We start from the raw sequence: 19089 nt of genomic DNA, 5'->3' as shown, positions 1-19089 counted from the left end.
TCCTGCTGCTTGTAAAGCCATCACATGTTGTAACAGCAGCTGGTTTGTTTCCTGCTGCTGCTTATTGGCCTCCTGCTGTTGCAGGTTAACCTCTATGAGGGCTTTCACGACAGCTTCCATTTTGTCGAGGGACACGGGTTGTAATCTCGATGGTTTGATGTAAGACATACAACCATGCCCGGGAAAAACAAATATTTCGGCCTTCACGCCAGCCTCACTGCAATGCCCGCATCCTCCCCCAATTGTGGGAATTCGCTCTGGTAGTTGGGATAAGCGGGTGCAGTGCAAAGGCAAAGTACAAGTTCGTAATTCAAATGTCCATGTATATTCACACATAAGGTCAAACAAAAAACACTCTTTGCAGGGTTGGTGTTTGTTCACACCGAGTAGAAAGTTTGTGCATAACAAAAAATGTCACCTTGTCGGCGGTTCTGCCTCCAGCAGTCCAAATGCAGGCTTTAGGTGGCCTGCACTCCCAACACACAGGTCTCAGCTTTTCAGCCCAGCACAAGGCTCAGTTCCCACACCAGCGATTGCAAGAGCTCCCCCCCTGCCGGCTGGGTTTTTTATAGGCCAGTCAAGACCCGGCCTGGAACGTGAGGAGTAGTCACCCACCCAGCACTTTGACTACTCCCAGCCGTCCTGGATCAGCTATACAGTCATACTAAAATAGCAAAGTGTCCATCAGCAATAGCTGCCACTGACACCTGAAAATAGCGGCTCTTACTTCACCGAGGCCAGGAACCTTGGTGACACATACCTTACGTCAACGACGGACCCTTGCGCCTTCCTACAATAGGTGTTAACTGTTACTGTAATCCTGCCTGTGATGATCATGAAATGAATGCTAAGGAGAGTTTTCTACAGAACAGGAATTGTCCGCTTATCGTGAGTCTCAGTGGTCAATGTCAAAACTGTGGTGTAGAAAGCCACGTCCAGTAGTTTTCTTGAGAAGCTTCGGAGGCATGGCTTAGTTGAAAAGGGGTGTAGCTTAGCATCAAATACAGGATGGCCTAAAATGTGCATTTTTGGGCCAAAATGCAGCAACATTTCTGTCATAAAAATCCTTCCACCATCACCCTACCACCACCATATGTAGGGTGTCCTGACTGTAGAAGGTTGGATCTGTCTTAGGTCACCTGAGGGCTGCTGATAACTGGCTGCATTATATATAACCACTACTGTATAAAATGTCAGCCTAAATCAAAAAGTTCTTGACTTGCCAACCTGTCAGGACAATCATTGTCCACCATTAAATGTTATTTGAATATAATTCAGCGTGCAGAGCTTCTTTTGTAATTTGCTTTAAGTTACAAAAATTCTCCAGTTGTGATATATTCTCTTTACTTCATTATATTCTCTGAGAGAGCTGCAGCAGGGCGGACATGCCCCCTGAGCTGTGATAGGGTGAGAGCTGCAGCAGGGCGGACATGCCCCCTGAGCTGTGATAGGGAAAGAGCTGCAGCAGGACGGACATGCCCCCTGAGCTGTGATAGGGAGAGAGCTGCAACAGGAAGGACATGCCCCCTGAGCTGTGATAGGGAGAGAGCTGCAACAGGAAGGACATGCCCCCTGAGCTGTGATAGGGATAGAGCTGCAGCAGGACGGACATGCCCCCTGAGCTGTGATAGGGTGAGAGCTGCAGCAGGGTGGACATGCCCCCTGAGCTGTGATAGGGAAAGAGCTGCAGCAGGGCGGACATGCCCCCTGAGCTGTGATAGGGTGAGAGCTGCAGCAGGGCGGACATGCCCCCTGAGCTGTGATAGGGAAAGAGCTGCAGCAGGACGGACATGCCCCCTGAGCTGTGATAGGGAGAGAGCTGCAACAGGAAGGACATGCCCCCTGAGCTGTGATAGGGAGAGAGCTGCAGCAGGAAGGACATGCCCCCTGAGCTGTGATAGGGAAAGAGCTGCAGCAGGACGGACATGCCCCCTGAGCTGTGATAGGGTGAGAGCTGCAGCAGGGTGGACATGCCCCCTGAGCTGTGATAGGGAAAGAGCTGCAGCAGGGCAGACATGCCCCCTGAGCTGTGATAGGGAAAGAGCTGCAGCAGGATGGACATGCCCCCTGAGCTGTGATAGGGTGAGAGCTGCAGCAGGGTGGACATGCCCCCTGAGCTGTGATAGGGAAAGAGCTGCAGCAGGACGGACATGCCCCCTGAGCTGTGATAGGGAGAGAGCTGCAACAGGAAGGACATGCCCCCTGAGCTGTGATAGGGAGAGAGCTGCAACAGGAAGGACATGCCCCCTGAGCTGTGATAGGGAAAGAGCTGCAGCAGGACGGACATGCCCCCTGAGCTGTGATAGGGAAAGAGCTGCAGCAGGGTGGACATGCCCCCTGAGCTGTGATAGGGAAAGAGCTGCAGCAGGGCAGACATGCCCCCTGAGCTGTGATAGGGAAAGAGCTGCAGCAGGATGGACATGCCCCCTGAGCTGTGATAGGGTGAGAGCTGCAGCAGGGTGGACATGCCCCCTGAGCTGTGATAGGGAAAGAGCTGCAGCAGGACGGACATGCCCCCTGAGCTGTGATAGGGAGAGAGCTGCAACAGGAAGGACATGCCCCCTGAGCTGTGATAGGGAAAGAGCTGCAGCAGGACGGACATGCCCCCGGAGCTGTGATAGGGTGAGAGCTGCAACAGGAAGGACATGCCCCCTGAGCTGTGATAGGGAAAGAGCTGCAGCAGGACGGACATGCCCCCTGAGCTGTGATAGGGTGAGAGCTGCAACAGGAAGGACATGCCCCCTGAGCTGTGATAGGGAAAGAGCTGCAGCAGGACGGACATGCCCCCTGAGCTGTGATAGGGTGAGAGCTGCAGCAGGACGGACATGCCCCCTGAGCTGTGATAGGGAAAGAGCTGCAGCAGGACGGACAGAGCTGTGATAGGGAGAGAGCTGCAACAGGAAGGACATGCCCCCTGAGCTGTGATAGGGAAAGAGCTGCAGCAGGACGGACATGCCCCCTGAGCTGTGATAGGGTGAGAGCTGCAGCAGGGCGGACATAACCCCTGAGCTGTGATAGGGAAAGAGCTGCAGCAGGACGGACATGCCCCCTGAGCTGTGATAGGGAGAGAGCTGCAACAGGAAGGACATGCCCCCTGAGCTGTGATAGAGAAAGAGCTGCAGCAGGACGGACATGCCCCCTGAGCTGTGATAGGGTGAGAGCTGCAACAGGAAGGACATGCCCCCTGAGCTGTGATAGGGAAAGAGCTGCAGCAGGACGGACATGCCCCCTGAGCTGTGATAGGGTGAGAGCTGCAACAGGAAGGACATGCCCCCTGAGCTGTGATAGGGAAAGAGCTGCAGCAGGACGGACATGCCCCCTGAGCTGTGATAGGGAGAGAGCTGCAACAGGATGGACATGCCCCCTGAGCTGTGATAGGGAAAGAGCTGCAGCAGGACGGACATGCCCCCTGAGCTGTGATAGGAAGAGAGCTGCAGCAGGACGGACATGCCCCCTGAGCTATGATAAGAAGAGAGCTGCAGCAGGACGGACATGCCCCCTGAGCTGTGATAGGGTGAGAGCTGCAGCAGGACGGACATGCCCCCTGAGCTGTGATAGGGAGTAAGCTGCAACAGGAAGGACATGCCCCCTGAGCTGTGATAGGGAAAGAGCTGCAGCAGGACGGACATGCCCCCTGAGCTGTGATAGGGTGAGAGCTGCAACAGGAAGGACATGCCCCCTGAGCTGTGATAGGGAAAGTGCTGCAGCAGGACGGACATGCCCCCTGAGCTGTGATAGGGTGAGAGCTGCAACAGGAAGGACATGCCCCCTGAGCTGTGATAGGGAAAGAGCTGCAGCAGGACGGACATGCCCCCTGAGCTGTGATAGGGTGAGAGCTGCAACAGGAAGGACATGCCCCCTGAGCTGTGATAGGGAAAGAGCTGCAGCAGGACGGACATGCCCCCTGAGCTGTGATAGGGAAAGAGCTGCAGCAGGACGGACAGAGCTGTGATAGGGAGAGAGCTGCAACAGGAAGGACATGCCCCCTGAGCTGTGATAGGGAAAGAGCTGCAGCAGGACGGACATGCCCCCTGAGCTGTGATAGGGTGAGAGCTGCAGCAGGGCGGACATGCCCCCTGAGCTGTGATAGGGAAAGAGCTGCAGCAGGACGGACATGCCCCCTGAGCTGTGATAGGGAGAGAGCTGCAACAGGAAGGACATGCCCCCTGAGCTGTGATAGGGAAAGAGCTGCAGCAGGACGGACATGCCCCTGAGCTGTGATAGGGTGAGAGCTGCAACAGGAAGGACATGCCCCCTGAGCTGTGATAGGGAAAGAGCTGCAGCAGGACGGACATGCCCCCTGAGCTGTGATAGGGTGAGAGCTGCAACAGGAAGGACATACCCCCTGAGCTGTGATAGGGAAAGAGCTGCAGCAGGACGGACATGCCCCCTGAGCTGTGATAGGGAGAGAGCTGCAACAGGACGGACATGCCCCCTGAGCTGTGATAGGGAAAGAGCTGCAGCAGGACGGACATGCCCCCTGAGCTGTGATAGGAAGAGAGCTGCAGCAGGACGGACATGCCCCCTGAGCTATGATAAGAAGAGAGCTGCAGCAGGACGGACATGCCCCCTGAGCTGTGATAGGGTGAGAGCTGCAGCAGGACGGACATGCCCCCTGAGCTGTGATAGGGAGAGAGCTGCAACAGGAAGGACATGCCCCCTGAGCTGTGATAGGGAGAGAGCTGCAGCAGGACGGACATGTCCTCTGAGCTGTGATAGGGTGAGAGCTGCAACAGGACGGACATGCCCCCTGAGCTGTGATAGGGATAGAGCTGCAGCAGGACGGACATGCCCCCTGAGCTGTGATAGGGTGAGAGCTGCAACAGGAAGGACATGCCCCCTGAGCTGTGATAGGGAAAGAGCTGCAGCAGGACGGACATGCCCCCTGAGCTGTGATAGGGTGAGAGCTGCAACAGGAAGGACATGCCCCCTGAGCTGTGATAGGGTGAGAGCTGCAGCAGGATGGACATGCCCCCTGAGCTGTGATAGGGAGAGAGCTGCAACAGGACGGACATGCCCCCTGAGCTGTGATAGGGAAAGAGCTGCAGCAGGACGGACATGCCCCCTGAGCTGTGATAGGGAGAGAGCTGCAACAGGACGGACATGCCCCCTGAGCTGTGATAGGGAGAGAGCTGCAACAGGACGGACATGCCCCCTGAGCTGTGATAGGGAGAGAGCTGCAACAGGACGGACATGCCCCCTGAGCTGTGATAGGGAGAGAGCTGCAGCAGGAAATAAACAGTTGAGCTTCAGCATAAAGAACATGCTTTTTGATGCTGTGATAGGGAGACCGCTGAAGCAGAAAGGACACACCGTGTGAGCTGTGATAGCTTGCAGCTTGTAATAAATCTAGGAGAACAATTGGATTAATGAATGGTGAGATCTCTGGATTCTTGTGAGGTACAGGGCTGGTTCTAGCTTTGTAAGAAAGGTATTGTCATGTACTATATGATGTCTGATTTTCATTTTGTACATCAGTAATGGCATAACCCTTTTAAAGAGAATCATCCCAAAAAAAAAAAAAAAGAAAGTCCCTGAATATCAGATTTTTATGGGTTCATCTCTCAGCACTCCTGCCCATCAGGATCTAACCACCATCAGGTGGACAGGCAATGAATGTTTTAGACTGGAATGCCCCTTTAATGGACTGCAGCATCTTCAGATATTCTTACATGGATCCATATTTTTGCTCCATTGCCTTCTATGAGAAGGATACAGATCCGTAAGGGTCCATATTGTCTTCATTAGCCATTTCCCAGGCTTTGGTGCACTTTGGGAAACATTTGGTGTTTCATGGGATTTTTGGGGATCCTTTGGTTTTTCACAGAACCCTTTATATCAAGGTGATACCTTGTGAAGTGGTAATGATGCTACATTGTATATTTCAGGTATTGAACCGTCTATTGTCATCCTGGTGTTTGGCTTGGTGTTCGCCTTGGCTTTATGTGGGGTTGGTGTCTCTTATCTCATCAGGTAAGTACATCTTTCATTTCGTTACATCTAGGGTGTGTATACCTTTGGCAACATTTTTATTGCGTCATCTAAAATAATAAAAATATAAAAATGAAGCAACTTTGCAAATACTAATGATTAAAAATCTCTAACCGTTTTGTGTACACAGCTCCTATGCATGCCTATGTGTCTCCATGGTTATAGAATACAAAGAAAAAACCCTGAGTAGTCTGATCCTGCAGTTGTGTGTTTCTCCACTCCCTCTCATAATCCCATCATGACATCTGCCATACATGTCCGCACTTTGGAGCCCGCCATAGCAGCAGACATGTATGGGTCATTTAACCCCTCAAATGCTGTGATCAATAGTGACCACTGCATCTGAGGTGGCTTTCCTCCTCGGGTGCTCTGCTTTCCCGCGGCTCGAACAGCTTCCCCACGCTGAGATCAGGGAAGCTGTTTGTTGGTGATGAGAGGCTGATAGGCTGAAGCCTGCTGGAGGCTACCAGGCCTATCACAGGTATATTCTCATGGAAGCCTGCAGGTAGCATTGCTCCATAAGAATATGCTATATTATAGGCATGCTCAACCTGCGGCCCCCCAGCTGTTGTAAAACTACAACTCCCACAATGCCCTGCTGTAGGCTGATAGCTGGGAGTTGTAGTTTTGCAACAGCTGGAGGGCCGTAGGTTGAGCATGCCTGCTGTATTAAATCACAGTGTAGTGTATGGGAAAAGTGACTTTAAGAACACGTTTAGATCTCATACGGTGGATAAAAAAAGCTAAATAAATAAATAAAAAAGTACAAAAAAATATATATTAAAATTCTAATCACCCTCCTTTAATAAACAATTAAAAAATGATTAGTATTGCTGTATCCCAAACCGCCCAAACTATTAAAATATAAATGTAATTATCCCATATTGTGAACGCCATAACGAAAAAAAAAAAAATCTAAATGGCTGATTCACAGTTTTTTCGTCACTTCACCTCCCCCAAAAAATTGAACAAAAATTGTATGAAAAGTGAAAACTGCAGATTGCCCCCTCAGAAAAATGAGCTCTCATACAGCTCTGTAGACATAAATATAAAAACTTTAGTTAGAATAATGCAATGAAAAAAATATATAGATCTTTTTTTCTAAAGTTTTTGCTTAAAATATTAAAGCACAAGAAAAACTATATAAATGTGGTATTGCTGTAATTGTACTGATTCAGAGAATAAGGAGGACCGGTTTTACCGCATAAGGAACGCAGTAAAAAGAAAACCCATAAAACTGTGTCGGTATTACGTTTTGTTTTCCAATTCCACCCCATTTGTAATTTTATTTCCTGCTTCCCACTACATGGTATTCAATATTAAATAGCGCCATTAGGAAGTGCAACTTGTCCTGCAAAAACCAAGCCCTCATACGGGTGTGTGAACGAAAAAGGGAGGCTGTGAGTGAGAAAAGAAAAACACAAAAAATGCGTACAGTAGAACACATGATTACAGGATCAGACTACACAAGGGTTTGTTTGTAGTCTGTAACCATGGAGACACATAGGTCTGCATAGGGCCTCTGTACACAAAACGGTAAGAGATTTTTTTTATTTTTTTTTACAAAGTGACTTCATTTTTTATTTTAGATGTCTGGGAACAAGGAAGGAATGGTTGCAAACTGGACAGGTCCTTTGAGAAGCAGCACACACTTGACTCCTTCCTACTACTCTGGTTTGCTGGTTGTCAGTCTTTTCTGGCGTCACTTTGATGGTTAGATATCCAATCACTTTCCTTGTCTTGGTCTCTCCCACCTCTGATCCTTGGTGAAGCTCCCATGTTGCACATCACCTGCTGCTCGTCGTCCACTGATGACACAATGAAATAATCTCTGGGATTTAATCTTGTTTAACTTGTTCCAAATCTTCAGAACATGAAAATATAATTAATTTCCTGTGTTGGTTGGAAGGTTAAGTAGTTTATGTTTTTACCTGTTGCGTCCATGGACCTTAGGCAGATGATTACGGCAGATAATCCTGTGTATCTGATGATTTGATCTTTCTTCTATGTGTCATGTGCACTCTATACACTTTGGTGAACCCTTCTCGTTATATGTCCTATGATGTGGTTAGACCAGAGTGGGTCTAGACAAGTGGTGGCGACCCATGTGCCCCTGGCTATGGCTGTGTCTATGGGTAGGACCAGGCTGTTGCCGCTGGCATCAGCACAGTTATAAGGGTTGTCCCAAGTGAAAAACATATCCACTATTGGCTGTGTCTATGGGTAGGGCCAGGGTGTTTAGGCATTCCTTAAACGTTTCAGTCTAGCATTAGACCTTTCTCAACGGGATCTCATTGGTGGCAGGAGGGTGTGCATAGTCCTGGATTTGTGATATTGTGGGCTCTTTGGCCCCCTCCCAATTCCCCGCTCTTTATTTTCCCCTAGTACCACCACCGTGACTACGGGTGCCACTACTACTACTACCACCACCATCACCAACACAGCTATCTTTCATATCACATGGGGTTTTGTTGTCTCTTCTTCGAAAAAAAGAAGACACCCTGCTAGGAGTGGGCTGTGAAGACAGAGAGGATGTAACTAAAAAATGAAAGGCTTCTCTGGGTTTGCAAGGAGGAGTAGCAGGAGGAACGCTGCGACCCCTTGCTGCAAGGCACGGTGTCAGGCTCAGAAGTGACCTCAACATAATTCTGCTGTTACTGAAAAGAGAAGTGAGCCATCCAATCCAGAATCTCATCCTTTCTGTGCTCAATAATAACGTGGCGCCTATCGGAAATCAGGGAGAACTGTGGCCTGCTACCACTACTACTACTGGCCACATGGCTGATGCTGCTACTGCTGTTTGCACTATTGCTCAAATTTGGACTCTCGGTTGATGAGGCCTGGGTATTTTGTTTTGCACTCCATTTGTCAGACATTTCATTATGAGCCCAATAATAGCAAATCTGCAAGTGTATTTTTTCTGTAATTTAAAAACAGAGGTGCAATTAAATGTCTTTCTTCTTCTACAAGCACACTGCACACTGGTATTGACAATTTACAATGGTAAAAATGCAGTTTTTGTAGTAAAATTATTTTACTTTAACTACAAGGTATCTTGAAGTAATGGAACACGTTGACTCATGTGGGCATACTAATTAAAACATGTTTAAGTATAGTAATAAAGTTTCTGCAGTGAAAGGCTTTTGTTAACTACACAGGATCTGTCACCGCCAGATATCTGAGAAGCTCTGACAGACGTTCTTCAGAACCTCCTGCTTGAGATTCTTTTGTTTTGCTTTCGTTTTGTCATCTCGTTTCCCTCTCTCAGCTGTCATGTAGTTGCACTGATTGCATCCCTTTAAATCCCCTCCCATATTGCATCACTTTGCGGTTTATACAACTTCCTGGAGTGTGTGCATGCTGGATGCTGCAACTGATGCTTCTACAGATAAGTCTGTTCATTTATTTGTGTTTTCCTGTTTGCTTGATCCTAGGTGACCCTGACTCCCTCTGTATTAAGTGTAGGGAGCCAGTGGTCGTGTCCCCTCACTATTATAGGGTGTTCAGGTGTCATACAGTCGAGGCACGAGGGCATGCAATTATCTATCATAGAGATCTTTGCATGGGCTGAGAAGTCAGGGAGAGAGCTAGGGCTTTTACAGGGCTCACCCTTATGTTCCTTAGTTTGGGATCAAGTCAGTCGGATCTTCGTTTGTTGTCTTCTAGTTTTCTTGCAACAACATCCGTGACAGGATCTTGCAGTAATACAATGGGTTAATTAGCGTGGCTATATTGATGCACTGAAATTCAATGCCCAATTACATATGGTAAATTAATATTTTTAGAAGATAAAAAGAGGCAATAGCGCAGTGTTTGCAAGAGAATGTATGGTATTGGGGTGCTGGTAATAAGCCTATGAAACATGAGTTGTTGTTTTTTTAAAAGCTCAAAATTATAATTAATTGGTCAGCACTCTGGGATATAATGTGGTGCTCAATGGTAAAGAAATCCTTCCACGTGGACGTGTATGAATACCACAGCACTCAAAAGTATATCTTGGATTTATGAAAGTCACTCCATAATAAACAGGCTTATAGGCCGACACTAGTGTTTCGGTCTAAGCATAGACCTTGTCCACGGCCATGAGGTGTGCAGAGAGGTAGGCATGGCGTCACAACTGATGAGGCTGGAGCATCCTGTGTAGTGCAATTCACAACTCGCAACTCAGAGTGACCAGACCCTCACTCTCTATGCTAAGCTTTCCGTAATAAAACCCTCAAATCTACCCAATTATATCTCCCTGTTCTCTCCGTGTAGTGTCTCTAGTACAGCTAGACCACTGTCTTGTGTCTTCAATAACTTTCTGGTAGACACAGCCACAACACATGCTATCAGAACGCAAGCTGAGCAGAGAGCAGTGTGTAATGGCGTTCTCAGCGGAAGGAGCTTGATTGGCGGATCAGGCTGTCTGTCAGTCTCTGAGCCAATCAGGGCAAGACCCCACCCAGTGATTCTTCATCTTCCCTGTCACAGTAAAATGGCAATGTGCGCCATTTTTGGGTGAATCGCCAAAGCTTTGGATTCATTTGGCAGACAAATTTATAGCTTAGTTTACAATGGATTCACTCAAATCTAATCCGTATATAGCTTGGAAGGCAATTTAACAGAACGGCCACCATGTGATGTTACAATTCTCCATGAAATGTCTGGCTAACTGTAGCGGCTTCCAGTTGTAAGGTGGGACCCCTTGAATGGATGGAGGTCCCACTGTCACTCATTCTGGAGGATACTTCATTGCTTATCACGTCAGTAATGCTAATGACTCCCATGAAATTACCAGCAACCCATCTAGTCACCGGGTAGAAGTATGAGGTCCTATGATGGTGCCCTGTAGAGGACTGTGCAGAATACAGTACTGTATGTAGAGTCTCAGCATGCTATGGTTGTGATAACAGTATTTATGAGATGTTCTACAATCTCACCATTCCTGTAATATTTCAGACACAGCATTCTTCAGATACAACTGGTGAAAGGACCCAACAAAATACTATTGTCTCTGGATGACCTGACGTTCATCAACCCCAAGCTGAGCATAAAGGTAAGATGGTCGAGATGCATTCTTCTCTGTCATCTTATGACTGTTCTCCATATTTCCTTGTTCCATCTTTTTATACTACTCTACAATTTTCTTTTATTCTCCTTCTTCCTCCTCAATCATTTTATTCTTCTTTTCGTCTTCTTCTCATCATCGCTTTTCCTTCTTATCTATCTTCTTCCTCTTTTGCTTGTATTACATCTAATTCCTCCACATCTTTTTCTTCTTTTTCTCTTCTTCCTAAACTCCAACATCATCTTGTTCTTCTCATCATCCTCTTCTATTTCATGTTGTTTCTTTTCTTATTCTCCCCTCCATCTCCCTCTTCCCCTGAATCGCCTTCTCTTCCATTCACTATTTCTTCCTTCTCCTCCATCATCTTCTTCCTTCTCATCAATCACAATCTTCTTACTCTTTAATCATCATCTCCTTCTTTTTGAGAAACATCTTCACCTCCATTGTCTACTTCTTCTTCCCATAAATCAATAACTTTCTTAGGGTACTTTCACACTAGCGGCAGGACGGATCCGACAGGCTGTTTACCCTGTCGGATCCGTCCTGCCGCTATTTCGCCGTCCCACCGGACCGCCGCTCCGTCCCCATTGACTATAAAAGTACTGCATGTCTGACTTTTTAGTCCGGTGGCCTCTCACTGCGCACAGCCATGCTGCGCCAGAGCTCCGCCCCATCCCCATTATAGGCAATAGGCACGGAGCGGTGGTCCGGCGGCACGGCAAAATAGCGTCAGGATGGATCCAACAGGGTGAACAGACTGTTGGATCCGTCCTGCCGCTAGTGTGAAAGTAGCCTTAATCTTCATCTCCTTATTCTCTTTAAACATCTTCTTCTCCTCCATCATCTTCATCAACTTTGCCTCATATATTATCTTCTTTTTTCCTTCTCCACCATCTTCTTTCTTCTCATCGATCATAATCTTCTTATTCGTTCTTAATCATCATCTCCTTCGTTTTCTGAATCCTTTTCCCCTCCATTATCTACCTTTTCTTCCCCTTACTTAATCTTCTTCTTCCTCATTCTACATGGACATCCTCTTCCCCTCCATCATCTTCTTCTTCTTTCTCCTCCATTATCTTCTTCCTTTTTTCTCCTCTATCATCTTCTCATTACATCACCTCTATTATCTTGTTTCTTTTTTCTCTTTCTCATCCGTCATAATCTTCTTATAACTCCATAATCATCTTCTCCTTCTTTTCTGAATCATCTTCCCCTCCGTTGAATCCTTCTACCTTGATTCTTCATCTTCTGCATTTTCGATATCATCTTCCCCTCCTTTACCATCTCCTACTTCTTCTTCTATCTCATCTTCACCTTTGTTGTCTAGTTTTTCTTTTCAGCCATAATCTTCTTGCTTCTCCTTACTCAGCATCCTCTTCTTCTCCCGCTCTCTCCTTTGGATTTTGCTAATACTACCTCCTCCCTCCTTATCCCACATTTTCAAATAATAACAAGATAATAAATGAGGAGAAAAGTCAAAAACATTTGGCAAATTCGGCACACACTATTATGTGTTTGTTTGTTTTTTTTAAGTGTATTTTTATGGCCAAAACTAACTTAAATACATTGAAAAGAGGTCCCATCTTCCATTCTGCATCCTCCATTGTTTTCTTAGTTCTCCACCCTCTGGTCCATCTCACTGCCCCCATTTCTTCTCCTGTTTCCCCCATTTCTCCTACAGCCTTCTCTTTTGCACATAGATGGTAACTGCTTGGATAACGTGTTACAGAATGATGTGATATAGTAACGTTTCTGACATAAAGCTACATTGTAATGACTCCCTGCATAATATAAAGGAATAAAATGCACAAATAAAAATCCCATAGAATCCCGTTCGGAGCCTGCATTGTGACGTTGTCAGACATTTACATGAGGTCGGAGGTGGATTATGAAACTGTCATATGTTCTGCCGCATTAGATGGGAATTATGTCCGTATTTGTATCATAAGTCGAGCGGCCTAAACCCCTGAGACCTGGATTATGGAGACCTATGTAATAATAATAATGATGGTGCTTTATACTGCTAGCAAATCATTCGAATTTATTTTTGTCTTCAATTACATTTCATTGGGCACCTTAAATTTTTTTTATTTTTTTTTAGGAATTTAATGAGACATCATAGCCTTAATGAGACATCATAGCCTTAAAAATAAAATATATACCAGTCACTTTAATGGCCATGTAATATGACTTTTCCTCTGCAGGGGTCACTAGCTGCAACTCCCCCAAGTGATTACCGCCTATTGCGTTTTACAGATGAGGAGTCATTTAAAGGGGTTGTCCATACATGGCTGCTTTTTTCCAGAAACGGCGCCCCCCCCTGTCCATGGGTTATGTCTGGTATTTCAGCTCAGTTCCATTGAAGTGAATGAAGCTGAGCCACAATACCGAACAAAATCTGGAGAAGGCAGCCATGTTTGTCTAACCTTAGCTAACCCCTTTAATCCTGTGCAAATGTTGGATTTGAACCTAGGACACTTGTGCTGCAGTGCGGCCTTCATCAGCCTATCCTAAAGAATTCAATATGGACAATTGACAATCACCTAAACTGAAATTTCACTTTATTTGTATCTGTAGAAGCTGAATATTGACAACCTGAGTGACACCAAAAGTGTTTCTGACTGCAAAAGCTTGAAATCCATTGCTCGCTCACTGTCCATTAAAAGCGCGGCAGTCAACTACGAGAACTCAAACGTGGCTGTGTATGAAGTAAGTGCTGAAAATCTACGTGTTTCATATATCTGAGCTCTCTTTTTTACATATTACATAATTATAGCTACCTGTGACCACCACTAGGGGGAGCTCCCTGCGTATGCACTTATACAGTCAATATTAAATTACATTTTTGCTGTATGAATCTTTATGTGGTGAGCTCCCCCTAGTGGAGAACCAAAAATGGTGGAAGACACAGGCATCACGTGAAGATTCCCTGACCTCAAGGGAAAGATGAAAGGTTCCAATGCACAAACTCATTGGAAGAAACATTTATTTTCATTTGCTTGATTGGATATTTCCACCTTGCAGCTAAAAGTGTCTAAAAAGCCTTTGAAGCAACTGCAAGGTAGAAGCCATTGGCTTCACTTCTGAGGTCTTTAGGCTGTGCACAACACAAGGACTGGAGATGCTCATAGGAACTGTTTACTGGGGTTACTGGGTCATACTGGAATCTCCCTCGAGTACTGTACATGCAATTAGCCAGAATCATTCATTATGTTCAAAGTATTGGTCGTCTTCACAAACACATCAGAACTGAATCTGATAATATTATGCCATAAATGGGTTGTATAGAATAAGAAAAACATGACTGCTTTCTTCCAAAATCAGCCCCACGTCTGTCCACACATTGTGTGCGGTATTACAGATCTGTCACCCAGATTTCACAGACAAAAATAAGAAATAGTAGATGAGAAAGTCCATGTGCTTGTCGGACAAGTTGATAATGTGTAAACGTAACACAATCTACAAAACTCTGCTGTATGCATACATTACATTACTTATCCTGTACTGATCCTGAGTTACATCCTGTATTATCCTCCAGAGCTGCACTCACTATTCTGCTGGTGCAGTCACTGTGTACATACATTACATTACTTATCCTGTACTGATCCTGAGTTACATCCTGTATTATCCTCCAGAGCTGCACTCACTATTCTGCTGGTGCAGTCACTGTGTACATACATTACATTACTTATCCTGTACTGATCCTGAGTTACATCCTGCATTATACTCCAGAGCTGCACTCACTATTCTGCTGGTGCAGTCACTGTGTACATACATTACCTATCCTGTACTGATCCTGAGTTACATCCTGTATTATACTCCAGAGCTGCACTCACTATTCTGCTGGTGGAGTCACTGTGTACATACATTACTTATCCTGTACTGATCCTGAGTTACATCCTGTATTATACTCCAGAGCTGCACTCGCTATTCTGCTGGTGCAGTCACTGTGTACATACATTACTTATCCTGTACTGATCCTGAGTTGCATCCTGTTTTATACTCCAGAGCTGCACTCACTATTCTGCTGGTGCAGTCACTGTGTACATGCATTACTTATCCTGTACTGATCCTGAGTTACATCCTGTATTATACTCCAGAGCTGCACTCACTATTCAGCTGGTGCAGTCACTGTGTACATACATTACTTATCCTGTACTGATCCTGAGTTACATCCCGTATTATACTCCAGAGCTGCACTCACTATTCTGCTGGTGCAGTCACTGTGTACATACATTACCTATCTTGTACTGATCCTGAGTTACATCCTGTATTATACTCCAGAGCTGCACTCACTATTCTGCTGGTGGAGTCACTGTGTACATACATTACTTATCCTGTACTGATCCTGAGTTACATCCTGTATTATCCTCCAGAGCTGCACTCACTATTCTGCTGGTGGAGTCACTGTGTACATACATTACTTATCCTGTACTGATCCTGAGTTACATCCTGCATTATACTCCAGAGCTGCACTCACTATTCTGCTGGTGCAGTCACTGTGTACATACATTACCTATCCTGTACTGATCCTGAGTTACATCCTGTATTATACTCCAGAGCTGCACTCACTATTCTGCTGGTGCAGTCACTGTGTACATGCATTACTTATCCTGTACTGATCCTGAGTTACATCCTGTATTATACTCCAGAGCTGCACTCACTATTCAGCTGGTGCAGTCACTGTGTACATACATTACTTATCCTGTACTGATCCTGAGTTACATCCCGTATTATACTCCAGAGCTGCACTCACTATTCTGCTGGTGCAGTCACTGTGTACATACATTACCTATCTTGTACTGATCCTGAGTTACATCCTGTATTATACTCCAGAGCTGCACTCACTATTCTGCTGGTGGAGTCACTGTGTACATACATTACTTATCCTGTACTGATCCTGAGTTACATCCTGTATTATCCTCCAGAGCTGCACTCACTATTCTGCTGGTGGAGTCACTGTGTACATACATTACTTATCCTGTACTGATCCTGAGTTACATCCTGCATTATACTCCAGAGCTGCACTCACTATTCTGCTGGTGCAGTCACTGTGTACATACATTACATTACTTATCCTGTACTTATCCTGAGTTACATCCTGTATTATACTCCAGAGCTGCACTCACTATTCTGCTGGTGCAGTCACTGTGTACATACATTACTTATCCTGTACTGATCCTGAGTTACATCCTGTATTATACTCCAGAGCTGCACTCACTATTCTGCTGGTGCAGTCACTGTGTACATACATTACATTACTTATCCTGTACTGATCCTGAGTTACATCCTGCATTATACTCCAGAGCTGCACTCACTATTCTGCTGGTGCAGTCACTGTGTACATACATTACATATCCTGTACTGATCCTGAGTTACATCCTGTATTATACTCCAGAGCTGCACTCACTATTCTGCTGGTGCAGTCACTGTGTACATACATTACATATCCTGTACTGATCCTGAGTTACATCCTGTATTATACTCCAGAGCTGCACTCACTATTCTGCTGGTGCAGTCACTGTGTACATACATTACTTATCCTGTACTGATCCTGAGTTACATCCTGTATTATACTCCAGAGCTGCACTCACTATTCTGCTTGGTATCTGGCAGAAAGACTCTTATCTATGCAATCTCATGGGGGGGGGGGGGGGGGGGTGATGTTGCCAGACCCCCCTGGATGTTAGGGCTGTCTCATTAGTGCCCACTACTATCACGGCTTACACACAGACCTGCAGTTGCCCTCCACTGGTGACAGGTTCCCTTTAATACATATGTGATGTTATTATTTTGCAGGGAGACTGGGTTTGGCTGAAGAAGTTTGAGCCTGGTGCGTACCACGAGCTGCGGCAGAGCACGACCAGCACATTGCGGAAGGTGAGGTTAATATATTGCTGTGATATGATGGCCGCCTACTTACCGGTGGAACCTAAGATCACAGCTCGGACTGACCTCTCACTTCCCTGCTTGTTGGTTCTATAGGGGGGGGGGGGGGGGGGGGCTTTATTTCAGGATAATGAAAATATTTTTGTGATTTGAAAATCCATGGCAGGACCTCAGTTATGTAGCTCTTATTTGGTCATTGTCCGTTAGAATTTTTTCAGCACTGTATGGCGGTATTTAATGTGTGATTCTGTGATACCACTACCAAGGCTCTGTGCAGTATTTTATTTACTGTATTGTGTCTTTTCATTGTTTTTTTATCTTAGGCAACTGCATAGAGGGGTAATTTGGTCAATGTATGGCATTGTTGTTTTGATACTACTATTTGCCACTGATAGTCATGTGCTGTAATATATGGCGCTTATAATCATGCGCTGTACTATATGTGCGGTATCCCAGACCTGGGGGAATCTGTAAAGTTTGGTTTGTTATATTATGTTTGTAATCTTAATGCAATGTACTGCACGCTCAGTTGTTTCAGCATGAGCCAGGCATAGCAAGGGTTAACTATCCTGGCCCAGCCCTCTCTGGAGCTTAGGATGGGGACGGGCGAGATTCCAGTAAGTCTAGCTGAAGAGTGGGAGCAGAAAGGGAGCAGACCTCCTCCTCTCTTCCAGATTCTCCAGGAGATGAAGAGGATGATCTGAAGGAGGATTTTCATGGCTACAGTATGAGGTCAGCTAGGTGAACCAGCTTAAACCGTTCCGGATCCTGCTTCTGCAGAGGGACAGCAAGTTAAGACACCCTATGCACCCCAGTCACTGTTGCCACATTGTAGAAGCTAGCCAGAGATCCCAGCAATAGAGACTTTAGTAGAAGATGGAGTAACTAGAGGACCATTGCTGCAACGAACTGCATACCGTAGCTCATGCTTGGACATCTAGAAGGAATTGGTACTGTGTACAGATAACTTTTGGATATACTACAACTCCTATTGTGCACACAGTAAAGAAAGACTTTTAAAGGGGTATTCCCATCACATACAATGGGGGATATCACTAGGATATGCCCCCATTGTCTGATAGGTGCGTGTCCCACCTCTGGGACCCGCACCTACAAGGAGAACGGAGCAGGGAGAGTGGTGGCTGGAGGACCTTCCACCACTAAGCGCTGCTCCCATACAAGTTACTGGGAGTGCACCACGCACGCACGGCCCCTGCTCCCATTCATTTCTACGGGGCAGACGGAAATAGCTATATGAACTGTACTATATTTGCTTTATGCAGTTTCTGTGTGGCTCAGGGATACCCCCACATGGCGTTATTTTGCCTTACGGTATTTTTATAAAATTGACGTCTCCCTTTCCTGTTCGCAGATGAAGGATTTGAGGAATGAAAATGTCAACCCCTTTCTCGCCTTTTTTTCCGACTGCGGCATTTTTGCTATTGTGACTGAACATTGTTCCAGAGGAAGTCTGGAGGATCTGCTGAGGAACGAGGATGTCAAGCTGGACTGGATGTTCAAGTCTTCACTACTATTAGATTTGATTAAGGTGTGTATAATTAGATATACGGTTTGATTGATAAAATAAGAAAAGAAAAAAAGTGCAATACCAGTTATGTCCACAAGGCGATGTAGAGCCCTCCTGTTTCCACTCTATTCTACAATACAATATGTATGTCCTGCTGGTTAGGATTGTCATATACACTAAGCAGAAGTGTGGAGTAAATATAAAAAATAAAATAAACTGAAGATTTTTTTAAAATTATTATTATATTGCAGTTATGGTCATCCCACCACGTTATGGGGGCCTCAGATAAAGCCCATTATAATATTCCTTGTCCCCAGATGGGTGGTGGAGGTAGGGGAGCTAGAACCTGCTAGTTGGGCATAGCTATATGAGCTCTCTGGTCGAATATTCCTTCGCATATTGATTTTTTTTTGCCTTCTCTATAACAGGGAATGAGATATTTACACCACCGGGACTTTCAACATGGACGTCTGAAGTCGCGCAATTGCGTGGTGGATGGAAGATTTGTCCTGAAGATCACCGATTATGGTTATAATGAAATTGTGGAAAACCAGAAAATTCCCCGTTGCTCTCCGCCCCCTGGAGGTGAGAAGGACAGGGGTAAAGTAATATTCCTTTCACCTGATACTCC

General features: G+C 45.9%; 1 protein-coding gene across 1 annotated transcript in view; it reads left to right on the top strand.

Moving 5' to 3' along the window:
* Positions 1–19089, top strand: part of LOC122931345 (retinal guanylyl cyclase 2-like) — a 77209-nt gene that overhangs the window by 38136 nt on the left and 19984 nt on the right. Inside the window, exons 5-10 of the mRNA XM_044285411.1 lie at positions 5889–5973; positions 10933–11029; positions 13619–13750; positions 16841–16921; positions 18303–18479; positions 18887–19043. Of these exons, the coding sequence (XP_044141346.1) occupies positions 5889–5973; positions 10933–11029; positions 13619–13750; positions 16841–16921; positions 18303–18479; positions 18887–19043 (729 nt within the window). The remainder of the gene's footprint in view (positions 1–5888; positions 5974–10932; positions 11030–13618; positions 13751–16840; positions 16922–18302; positions 18480–18886; positions 19044–19089) is intronic.

Source organism: Bufo gargarizans, chromosome 3, assembly GCF_014858855.1.
Source record: "Bufo gargarizans isolate SCDJY-AF-19 chromosome 3, ASM1485885v1, whole genome shotgun sequence".
NCBI classification, from domain to species: domain Eukaryota; kingdom Metazoa; phylum Chordata; class Amphibia; order Anura; family Bufonidae; genus Bufo; species Bufo gargarizans.
Note: the sequence above shows the minus strand (reverse complement) of the source record. Positions and strands in the feature narration are given on the sequence as shown.